At 45.2% G+C, this 12478-nt stretch overlaps 1 protein-coding gene across 1 annotated transcript in view; it reads right to left on the bottom strand.

Moving 5' to 3' along the window:
• KCNH6 (potassium voltage-gated channel subfamily H member 6) overlaps positions 1 to 11869 on the bottom strand; it is a 43490-nt gene extending 31621 nt beyond the window's left edge. Inside the window, 4 exon segments of the mRNA XM_069076854.1 lie at positions 1148 to 1359; positions 1657 to 1818; positions 10830 to 11060; positions 11794 to 11869. Coding sequence (XP_068932955.1) covers positions 1148 to 1359; positions 1657 to 1818; positions 10830 to 11060; positions 11794 to 11869 — 681 coding nt within the window.
• Positions 11870 to 12478: the final 609 nt, after the last annotated feature.

Genomic DNA, 12478 nt, shown 5'->3' with positions numbered 1-12478 from the left:
CTCTAAATCTATGATCCTATTATTTCCCAAAGACAAGGAGGATGGATCCAAGTTTGAAACCCAGGGGAAAAGAGGAGGAAGTTAAGGAGAGAACCCTTCCATTCCTTCCTCACCCTTTTCCCAATTTCTCTTCTTACTTTCCCTCTTCCATCTTCTCACTTCATCCTCATTCATTTCCACTAGAGGTGACAGGACAGTATCCCCTGGTCCCCTAAATAATTCATCTTTTCCTCTCTTCCTGAGAACAGCTCCTTCCTGGTAGGAGCCATGGAGGGCAGCCACTACCTTCCACTACCTTCCAACAGTCAAATGTTCCCTCCCATTTGATAACCTATTTGCTACAATCCTTGCCTTCTCCTTGTTCATTCCACTACCTCCAAAACCCAGAGATCAGGGTACTGGTGGTAGCCATATCCTGGAAGAGGGGTAGAAACTAAAATGTAGAAGATTCAGCTGAAGTTAACCCAAGCTGGGTTAGTCCTACAGAGTGTTCTCAGGAACATAAAACCAGATGATTTCTTCTGAAACCAGCTGTTTTCCTAATCCTCCCTAACTTCATTCATGCATACCATAGACTCATTCTATATGAGATGATGCTCTTCCCTCGGGGCCAGAGTTGAACATAGAACTGAAAACTGTCACAGGGATATTGGCTCATCTGTCAAGACCACTCCCTTGGGGGATTACTAGCATGGTACAATAGACTTTTAGATACTTGAGACTGTCTCATGTAATTACTAAACAGCCTGCAGAATCAGGACTCCAGGATTACCCTTGATATAGACAACAGGGTATAGTGGACTACAAATTGTCAAACAGGACCAATGTATTGATTTGTTTTGCTTAACTTCTTTGTTATATGAAAGGGTTCTATTAGTATGGTAGGTCAGGGATGGGTGGCATTGGGAAATGACAGCAATGTGGACAAAAGCATTAATAAAACAGAAAAAAAAAAAGAGTGAAGAAAAAAGACACAGCTCTCAGGGAATTCTTGGTATGCCAGTCCTTTATCCCCTCCCCTTGGCCAGATACTTTGCTATGCAGATACTTTACCTGGCATCCAGGGTGGGCTCTTTCATGTTTGCCCCCTCCCTACCACCCTCTCTGACTAAGCCCAAACAATGCTTTCCCAGGCTGGTTCCATTACCTGAGTGACCTTCTCTGTGACGTTCTGGGTGCGTTCCACCACTTTGTGTGGGGCGATGATCTCAATCTCAGTGGTAGAGCTGGATGGGTGCTTCTCCAGGTTAAACTCCACAAAGTTAAGTGTGAACTGGGGAATTTGGCTGATCGTGTGATATTTGAGCTGGTCTGCATCCGATGCAGAGCTTCGTCTACTTAGCTTGCCCCGGGAGCACTCTGAAAGCATTGTCTCCATTAGAGCAGGCAGTTTCATGGACCGAAGGGCAGGGCAAGGTGGCTGAGATTCTTTACCCCTTTACTCACCCCCACAAAGGGAATTTGCTTGGGAATTTTGTTAGGGGGCTGTCTGAGTTCAAGGGCATGGGTAGAGTAGGGAAGTGGAGAAACCATGTGCAACATGGACAGAACAAGAGGACAGAGGGAAGATTCCCCGTTCCTTGCTGTGTAGTGGTAACTCTGCCTTGAACAGTCACTTCCCCCTTCCCCCGTCCCCTCTCCCCTTGGCTTTCTCACCAGAGTTTAGGAAGCCCTGGGACAACAGGTGTTGGGTCAGATTTCGGCTACTACTCTTGGCCAGGAGCTGCGCCAGGTCCTCAAAGTTGAGAATGTACATGATGACGGCTCCTTCTTCATTCTTTATGGGCACCACATCCACCAGGCAGCGGAAGCATGAAGCTGTGGAAAACCAAGGAGCACAAAGAAGCTGGAGATACCAGTCTAGCTAGGTCTCCTAACCCTTATCCTGGCCTCTGCCCTGCAGCATGACAGAGAAAAAGCCAGCTCAGCTTCAGAGATGACATGGCCAGTGGTGGGAGCTCAGGAAGGTGACTGAGCAAGGAACTCTGATCTCTCTGAGGTTCTGGTCCTAATGAGGTCCTAAGGATGGAGATTGGAGAAAAGCAAGGGAACTTCCCTTCTCCCTTTACACACTTACAAAAAGAGTTGACTTAGGGAGTTTGGTAGGGGCCTGTGTCTGAGACAAGTTCAAGGGAGTAAGCAGAGCAGAGAAACAAAGCTATTGTGTACAACATACATCCTGTAGTCTGAAATCCCTCAAGGATTGTGCAATCCCGGGCAGTATCCAGGGCCTGGAAGGATGGAAAGTGTGTATTGGGGGTAGGGCTGGGTCCCAGCTCCATAGGTAGTGGCAGAGAGAGCAGCTAAGCTGGTCATTAGGGGGCTGAAGTGGCATCAGGGCTTGGGAGGACTGTGCTCAGCTCCAGCTGCTCAGGGCTTAATCTCTGAGGTTTGTTTCTGTTTTAATTAAAATTGAACAGATGGGGATTAGATTAGTGCAGTTGGGTGGGTGGGGGATTGAGACCCCACTGGAACCTCTGGCTGTCCTTTGCTCTCCTGTCTCTCTCCTTTCCTTCATTTTCCACCCAAGCATCTCTACCTCTTATTTTGGGGGATATGCTCTTGAGGTACATCATGTCACATTCCTGCTCAAAAATTTCCAAAGTTTCTCTCCTTTGCCTACAAGAGTGCAGACCCCTTATTCTGGCATTCAAGCCCCCCCACAATCTGCCTCCAGCCTACTTTTCCAACTGTGTCCCTACTAGTCCCTCTAATATACACAATGATTCATTTCATAGTTCTAGGGAGTTCATATCCTCATGGGTCTACACATAGCTTTATATAGAGTGGAAAAATACTTTAGAAATCACTTAGTTCCATTCTCTCATATTGAAGATGAGGAAACTGAGGTCCAGAGAGGTATGATTAAAGCTAAAGACCATATAGGTTGTAAGTAGCAAAGTTTGACTCAAACTCTTGTCCTCTGACACTCAAACCAGGGCTCCCTGTCTTAGTATTTCAATGGATCAGCTATCTCATCTTTATGAGTACTCCCTTCAACCATGTAGATTGCAGTCCCTTTTGTGCAACTATGTCCTCCCATAAAGCCTACACCAGGGTCTACCCAAAGTGCTGAAAGCCTCTAGGCCCTACCTTCTCAATTTATCTTTTTCTATCTCTCCTCCCTTGCAACTAAACTTCTTGGAAAAGCCACCTCCACACATTGCTTCCACTTCCTCTCTTCTCATTCATTTCCTGACCTTTTGTACTTATTAAGTGCCAGGTACTGTGCTAAATGCTAGAGATACACATATACCCAAAAAGAAAGGCAGCCCCTTCCCTCAAAAAGCTTACATTTTAATGGGGGGGAGAAAACATAAAAGGGAACTGAAAAGTGAGGGGTGGGAGAGTAGAGCAGGTAACCTGGAGGGTTATATAAAATATATATAAAAATAGGGGAGCAAGGAGGTAAAATGTGGTGAATGAGAAGCACAGCTGGAATGGGAATGAAACATGGCTGGTCAAGGCCCATTCCCAAAATGGAGGCCTCCAGAAGGAGCTCAGCAATGGGAGAAGAGGGTCAGCATGGCCGAAGGACATTCAAGGATGTGAAGGGTTCTAGGAGCTGAGGAAAATTTCAGGGTAAGAAGGCAACTGAGTCATGGTGGTGAAGTGAGGGAGGTCAGAAGGTAAGGCTTCCAAGTCCTCATCACCCAACTGATGCTGTTTTCTCCAAAGTTACCAACAATTCCTTAGTTGCCAAAATCTGACAGTATTTTCTCAGGCCTTCTCCATACCTCTGCAGTGTTTGATGCTATTGACCACCCTTTCTTCTCTTGGATACCCTCTCTCCTCTGAGTTTTTATGACACTGCTTTCTCGGTCATCTTTCTAATTTTCTGATTATTCCTCAGTTTTCTTTGATGAATCACCATCCTCTCTATCATGCTCTTCAACTATGGCTGTCCTCCAAAGTTCTGCCCCTGAGGACCTCTCCTACTTGGTGATTTCATCAGTACTTCATTAGCTTCCATGGGATGAATTATCACCTCTCTGCAGAGTGGGGGCAACTAGGTGGTGAAATGGATAGTGCCAGACTTTGAGTCAAGAAGACCTGAGTTCAAATCTGGCCTCAAACATTTATTAGTTGTGTGACCCTGGGCAAGTTACTTAATCTCTGTTTGCCTCAGTTTCCTCAATTTGTAAAATGAGCCAGAGAAGGAAATGGAAAACCACTCCAGATCTTTGCCAAGAAAACCCCAGATGGGGTCACAAAGAATTGGACACAACTGAAATAATATAACAACAATAACATACAAATGACTTCTAATCTATATGTCCAACCATAGTTTCTCTCCTGAGCTCTTGTCACCCATATCCAACTTTCTCTTGTATATTTCAAACTAGATGTCACATAGGCATCTCAAACTCTTCATGTCCCAAGCCAAATTAATTATCTTTCACCTCCCACCACCCCCAGACTCATTTATCTTCTCAACCTCTCTGTTTCTTTCGAGGGTACCACTATCTTTTCTAGCCACCCAGATTCCCAAACTTGATGTCAGCCCTGACTCCTCACTCTACATATCCAGTCAGTTGCCAAATCTTGTTGTTCCTACCTCTATAGTATCTCTCACAACTCTCCCCTTCTCTTTACTCACATGGCAACCACTCTGGTTCAGATTCTCTTTATCTTTCTCCTGGATTACTGCCACAGCCTTTTAATTGGTCCCCTTTCCTCAAGTCTCTCTCGTCTATAATTTATATTTCATCTCACTCCCAAAGTGATTTTCCTAAAGTGCAGAGCTGATCAAGTCATTTCTCCACTCAAATTTCAATGACCCCCTATGTCCTTTAAGATTAAATATAAGGAGGATGACTAGGTGGAGCAGTGAATAGAGCACCAGCTTTAGAGTCAGGAGAATTTGAGTTCAAATCTGGGCTCAGACACTTAACACTTACTAGTTGTGTGACCTTGGGCAAGTAACTTAACCCCAATTGCCCCTCCAAAAAAAATTAAATATAAGCTCCTTTGTTTAACTCTTAAAAACATTTTACAATCTGGCCCAAACCTCAGTTTCCAACTTTATCATATGTCATTCCCTTTCTTGCATTCTATTGTCCAGATTATTCTTGTTGCTTTTCCTCACACATAACACTCCTTCTCCTGTCAACATGCCTTTCCACTGGATGTCTCCCATGCCTGGAATAGATTCCTCTCCTCTCTGTTCTCAGAATATCCTGTTTCCTTCAAAATTCTGCATATGCACCACCTTTTCCTTATTCATTCAGATGCTACCTTCCCCTCATCAAGAATTTGCCTTACTAGGGTATAGAAATCCATCTTGCCCTACTAGAAAGTTGTGTGTGTGTGTGGGGGGGGAATGGAGGAGGATATAAGAGAGAAAAGATTGGGGGAAGGGGTATTCAGTAGTCTTACTATTTTGGGGTGGGGGTAGGGAAAATACAGGGAGAAAATTTGTAACTCAAAATCTTGTGGAAATGAATGTTAAAAACTAAAAATAAATAAATTGGAAAAAAAAACAAAAAAAAAAGAATTTTCCTTGTACTTATTGCATGGATACCTGTGTATGTTTCTAGTGTACAATAGAATGATAGAACACAAGCATCTCTGATGGAATGTAAGCTCCTTGAGGGCATTTTTTTGTCTGTATTTCCTCCCTAACATCCTCCCCACATACATTGTACCTGGCATGTGACAGGTGCTTCCTAAAGCTAGGGGCAGCTAGGTGGTGCCATAGTGCATAGAGAGCTGGCCCTGGAGTCAGGAAGACTGAGTTCACATCTGGCCTGAGATAATTATTGGCTGTGTGACCCTGGGCAAGTCACTTCACCTCTATTTGCCTCAGTTTCCTCAAGTGTGAAATGAAGACAATAACAACAGCTACCTCACAGGATTGTTGTAAGGATCAAAGGAGATGATATTTATAAAGTGCCTAGCATAGTGCCTGGTACATAGTTGGCACTTACTAAATGCTTTTTTTCCTTTTTATGTTCACAGGAGCCATGGTGTCTCTGTAAGACTTGGCATCTCTTCAGTGCATTTTTTTCCCTATGACCTCCAGACACATTGGGTCATTTGGTTACATACAACTGATGTCTAAGGCAGGATTTGAACCTGGGTTTTCCTGACTCCGGATCTAGTGCTCTGTCCATTGTGTCAGCTTCCTTCTTCCATCCTCAGCTCCCTGGTCCTGATCAGTATAACTTCTACATGTAGCCCAGTGCTTGATTGTGGGCTTTCACATAGGGCAAGCACTTCTCGAAGCTCACCCCACTCTCCCTTGCTATCCTCCCCTACCCTTTCTACCTAAGTTATATGGCCCTAAGATATAAAGACGTACTGCCCATTTGACTATAGAGATCCTCCACCATCTTTGGCTGATGAAATCAGCTATGGCACAGCTTAGTGGAACCATGCCCAGGGTCTGGCAGAAATGACCAAGCTGTATGGATTTGAGCTATTCTTCTGAGATACCTTGTTATCTCCCCTTTCTCCTTAGCCTCAGCCCATGGGCACTTGACCAAAGGAAGTGTGAGTCCCAGTCCTCAACTCCTTAGAGCCAGCAGCAATGGGGACTCAGAGGTAGAAGGCAGGATTGGTAGAGAGACCAGATGTATCTGCACAGTGCAGCTAAGTAAACCCAACAGAACAAACCCTCTCCTTTTCTCTCCTTTATTCCCTCACCACTGTGAGCAAGAATCCCTAAGGTCAGATTCCAGACTCCAAAGCCCCAAAGTATTCATTCACCAGCTGCTGGGCTTGGCCCCACAGGAAGACATTCACACAAAAGAGCTCAGCAGCAGAATTTTCAGGCTTAAGTCAAAGGGGGCCTGTTGCTGCCAGCTCACTTGATAGCCCAGATCTCTGGGCCTTCCCTGTCCTATTCTGCCCCACAATTGGTCTTAGGATAAGCATTCTGTGCCTGGTTGTAATGATTTCATGAAATAGGAGTTGGACAGAATCAGAACCTTTAAGAAAGTCACTCCCTGCCTCTATATCACAGTTTCACTGTATGAAAATAAAGAGATTGGATTAGATGGCTTCTGAGGTCCCTTCTACCCCTAAAATTCTGTGATGAAGGTTTGTGGTCTTGGATTTTGTGATACCCATTTCTTCAGAGACTGAACAACCTCCTGCAGCCATGGTTAGAATTTTGCTCCTTCCCCAGACCTGTGGTTCTGTCCCTTTCTAGTTAAGACAGTGTCAGTTGGGAATGCTTCACAAGATTGGGGCCCAGAGGAAAAGTTGGGGGACCCTGCCCAATGGAGAGATGGTGGTGGGGAGAAGGTGGTTAACGCGTTGTCTCTATGGTACTGCTGTGTCCCTGTTGGTGAGTTGTTGAATCTGAGAATATTAGCAGAAATTAGCAGACACGAGGCCATTCTATCACACCCTACACTCCCTTACCTATTTTACATATGAAGAAACTGAGGCCAGAGAGATGAAGTAACTTTTACCTAGGAAAGGCAGCCTGGAATAGAGGAAAGTACAATGGTTTGGTTCAAGTTTTACTAATGAACTGGGTGACCTGGGACAAATTACAGCTCTTTCCTGAATTTTAGTTTATTCATCTGTAAAATGGGAGTTTGGAGCAGATGATTAGATAAAGGAGTTAATTAGTGTGTGAATTAGAATTCAGGCCTCCTGGACCCCAGGTCAGTGCTTTCCTCTCTGTGTTGTTTCCATAACACTCACTCATCAGCAGCAGATGACAACACAGGCAAGTTCATAGATTATATAAAATTTACAGCAGTCAACACTCTCCCATTCCCTGACACCCAAGTGGTTCCTGAGAAATGTTCAAACCCAGTATACACAGAAGTACGCTAATGTACAATTATACAGGCACACAGTCACACATATTCACTCCCATAAAAACACAGAGTTCTCCAAACAGGGAATAAACCACCTCTCCCCCTCCCCACCCCAGTTGTGTGAATCTACATCCCAAGAGGAAACAGATGTGATCAGCCTAGAGGGAAAGAAGGAACTTTCTTCCAAACTCCTATAATGTTATTTTATCCATATTTCACTCCTTCAGACTACCAAGCAACATAGGATCACAGTATATCTGAGTTAGGAATAATTATGTCCCCTTTATTTTTACGGGAGAGGAAACTGAGACCCAGAGAGAGGAAGTGACTCCTCTGAGATTACAGTCTATGAGTAGAAGTCAGGATTCAAATCCAGTACCTCCAGTATTCTTTCTATTATACCACACTATCTCCATTTGTCTCAAAGCCTGTCATTGTCACTTTGGGTTGATCTTTGCCTCAGTTTTCCTAACTATGAAATTAAATAGCCATCCACTTTAGCTGCAAATCTTGGTAGCCCCAAGGAAGAACTTAGAGAGGCCTTAGCCCCTTGTCCCTCTTCTTTTACTTCTCAGTTTAATGGGACATATCCTTAGCCCTATCTCTGTTTCCGGTCTGTGCCTCTTTCTTTCCCTGCTTTTGGAATAACTCTCCAGGGCAGATGGGACTGGTCCCTGGTTGCTGCCCCTTCTAACCTCTGATGGGCAGGGGCTCCTTTCTCATTTTTCCTCTTCAATCTAGGGTCTAAAAATGGGTATCTCAAATCTATTTACTCAGATAGGTGCTTTCCTTTGAGCCTGTCCGTCTTATGTTTTCTCTCTTCCTCTTGTCTTTCTCAGTTACTTTTTCCCCCTTTTCCCTCTCCTCCTCCTCTCTGTCTCTCACACCTTCTCCCTTTCCTTGCTCTGTTTTTTCCCCCACCTACCTCACTCTGTCTCTCACCCTCTCCTCTCTCAGCCACCTCCCCAACTCTGTGTGAAATGCTCAGAGGTGGAGAAGGTAATAGAAAAACAAAAAATTTCCACATAGGAGATGGATTCTTCCCATCCTCCTCCACCTATTCTCTAGAATAAGGAGGGAGCCCCTGACATTAAGAGGAAAATGACTTTCCCAGAAAAGGACTCTGGTGTCTTTCCTTCCAGATACTTTATACCAAGCTAGTCCAGGCCAGGTTGTCTGCTTTTTCCCTTCTTTCTTCAGGGTTGTTCTGGGATTGTAGGCTCACTCCATTCTTCTTAAAAGCACCTAGGCAATCCAAACCTCTCTCTCTCTTCCAAATGGAGCTAAGACTAATGAACTTGAAACCTTATTGGTCATTTGAGTTCTCCTGCTCCCTCCTTATGCCAGGAACAATATTCTATCTTCACCACTGAAGTCCTACTCTAGAGGTTGACAGTACCCAAAATGTATATATGGACCATAGGCTTTTACACCTATTAGACAATACAAAAAGATCTGAATTTTTCCATTGGAAGAAATAGGAAGTTCAAAGTCCCTTTAACCTTTTCCTTAGCCCCAAGATATTTTTCCTATGTGCTCTACAGAAGAGGGATTGTGGTATAGTAGAAAGAATACAAGATTAGGAATCAAGAACCCTCAGTTCTAGTCCTAATTCAATGTTTTCTTGAACAAGTCATTTCCCCTCTCTAGACCTTAGTTTCCTCCCCTGTAAAATGGGGGAGGTAGGCTAGGACTGTACAATCTTTAGGGTTCCTTCAATATCTGATAATCTATCATTCTAAACTTTGACTCACACTCAACTCCAACGGGGTAACTTGGTCCAGGTAAGTGACTAGTGGGGTGTGTCATGAAGAGTCTGACTCCCATCTCCTATTCTGCCCTTTTGTCCAAGTTTCCTCTGTCCCTTTTTGAAGTGCTGACCCTTTTTTTAAAAACAGTAATCCACTTTAGGGGCTTTCTGGATCTTGGGCAAGTAGTCCCCATCACCCTGTTGTGGAAGAGAAGGAAAGGTAAGGTTCTTGCTGAAGAGCCCCTGGTTTAAGAGCTGAAGTCCATCCCTATTTTATATACCACTTTCCCAGCAATCCTAGGAGGCTGGGAGTATGATGGAACTTCTAGTCCAGGGTCCTAGATTTAGAGCTAGAATGGAGCTTACAAACCATCTAGCCCAATTCTCTTATGTTACAGAACCAAACCTGAGAAAGTTTTAAGTAACTTGCCCAAGGTTATAGGGTGGTAACAGAGGTGCAGTTTGAATCCAGGTTCTCTCACTAAATCCAACACAGTTCCTATTGCATCAAACCCAGCTCTTCCTTCCTTCTGCCTGTCTGCACTTCCTGAGGCTCTAGGAGTGGTGGAGGTCCTGAAGGAGAAAATGGGTGACCCTAGTTCCCTAATCCCTGCCCACGCAGAGGGAGATCAGGGAAAGTTAATTTCTATCCCAGCTGTCTGACATCTGGGGCTAATAGTGACTGAGGACAGCAGGCACTTCCTAGGCTTGTCAGTCAGTAGGCTAAGGTTTGATGGGGTGGGAAGGAAAGGCTAGCACCGGAAAGATCCCCAGAATACTGAACCAGAAGCTTGTGCGAGGTCTGGCCCCATTTCTGGCCATGAGGTCTTTCAGTTCTACAGGGATAGGAAATATATCCATAGATGGCTTGGAAGGTTTTTTTAAGAGCTTGAAGGGACATTAGAGATTATCTAGCTCAACTCCCTGATTTAAAAGAGAAAGAAACTGAGACCCACAGAAGGGGAGCAATTTGCCCATTGCCCATTGCCAATTGACTAGAAAGTAGCACAGCTGGCACCGGAACCCAGGTTTTCCAATTCTACATCAGAGTTCTTTCCACAGTACCTCTATCTCCCACAGAATTCATCATCTGGCTGCCCCTAGATCCTTGCTCCAAGTCCCCCCAACTTGAACATTAACTACCTTGACCCCATCACCTAAAACCCAGTGAAATCTAGAACTGGAGAGGGCCTTAGAAATGGTCTAGTTCAATTTCATTTTTACAGAGCAGGAACTGAGGCTTAGCATGACCCTGCCCTTTTCTCCTCTCCCCTACACTCCAACAGGAGGCCTGACCTTACCATCTTTTCTGTAATAGAGGATCTCCAGTTTGCATTCCTCAGCACCCAGCAGAGCCTGTGCCAGTTGGGACACAGCACTTGGTAGGGTGTCAGGACCAGTGAGGAAGTCACAGGTACAGGGTCGTTGCATCACTTCCACTCGGGAGTAGCCAAAGAGCTGGCAAAACCCATCATTGCAATAAATGATGGCGCAGTTCTCTATCTGGGCATTGGCGATCAGGAACTTTCGGCCTAAGAAGTAAGAAGACGTCAGTGGTTAGGACTGAAGTTGGGGTTAATAGATGGGACAGGGAGAGGGGCAAGGGAGTGGAGAATCAAAAATAAGGAGTTTGTGGGTATGGAATCAATACCAGGTTGGAATCAATAGGTAGTGATGAGAAGTAAGTGGCAGGGACTGATGAGAAAAGGGTGGGGAGCAGGAATGAAGAGTTTGTTAGGGGAGAGGAATGTGGGAACTATAGGTTCCCTTAGAGGGGCTGATTTACAACAGGTCCTGGGAAAAGAGGAAAGTGGACAGGTACAGGACAAAGGCACTGTTCCTGTGCATGATGCCTACTGAATAATAAATATTTATTGAATTGAATTTTAACAGATTAAATTTTGTTCAATTAAAAAAACCCACAACAATTGGGCAGAGAGGAGAGTCCTGCTTATCTACTCTCTACGCCTAGGGAAAGAGCTTAGGGATGATAGGCATAGAGAAACAGGATAGATAAGTTGCTGGTAGTTTGATGTGAGGGTTTAAGGAACTTGAAGCATCCCACCTGTTCCCTCTCCCACTCAATTGGAAGAGCTGTAGAGAGCACCCCAGAACACAGAACAATCCTCCTCCCCTTACACTGTTCTTCACCTTTTGGAGCTTTCCCAGACCCGTCATCCTTCTCGATTCTTCCCGACCTCCGACGCTCCACCCTTCCAGAAGACCCATCTACCCTCATAGGTTCACATACTCTCATACACTTACTCTGGCCCTCGAATTTTCGAATGATTGTGTCCAAGTAAGTGTTCTGGGGCGCAACATGCCCCCTGCGAATCGGCATCCTTTGACTGCATGGGCCCAAGGAGCCCGGATCCTCCGACCCCTGGCTCTCAGTTGGGCTGCCAGCACCTCAGTCGGTCTAGCGGCTGCAGGTTCCTGGAGTTAGGTGGGTGCCGCCTCCGAGGGTAGGGCTCTCCCAACCCCCGTCAAGGTGCAGGGGAGCTGCGGGCTTGAACTTCCACCCGCAGCTCCCCTGAGATCCTACCGGGTTAGCCCCACTTTATACCAGAAGCTGAAGACAGAGGATGCCAAGACCCGGGAGCTGTCCCTATCACAGTGCTGAAAGGAGGAGCTTGGGCGAGAGAAGGGGCAGGATCATGGGCGGGGATTTTTGGTGGGAGGATATCGGAAAAAGGCTCAGGATATGTATTTATTTACTTCCCAGCCTCGCCCCATTTGGCATAAAGCTTAAGGTTCTTCTGCATCTGCGTTGATCACTCTCTGATACTTCTCTCAGGACAGGTTTTTAAATAGAATGGGGAAAGATAGGTTGGGGAAGGACCAAGGTTCACGGACCCTTTGAATGTCAGTGGAAAGGGACCTTAGAGATAACCCAATCTTCTCCCTTCATTTCAAAAGAAATGGAAAAAAGCCTAGAAAATAAGAAATA

Source organism: Petaurus breviceps, unplaced genomic scaffold (genome assembly GCF_028583685.1).
Source record: "Petaurus breviceps papuanus isolate PSGF00001 unplaced genomic scaffold, PetGlider_PUasm1.0 90925, whole genome shotgun sequence".
Classification (NCBI taxonomy): domain Eukaryota; kingdom Metazoa; phylum Chordata; class Mammalia; order Diprotodontia; family Petauridae; genus Petaurus; species Petaurus breviceps.
Note: the sequence above shows the minus strand (reverse complement) of the source record. Positions and strands in the feature narration are given on the sequence as shown.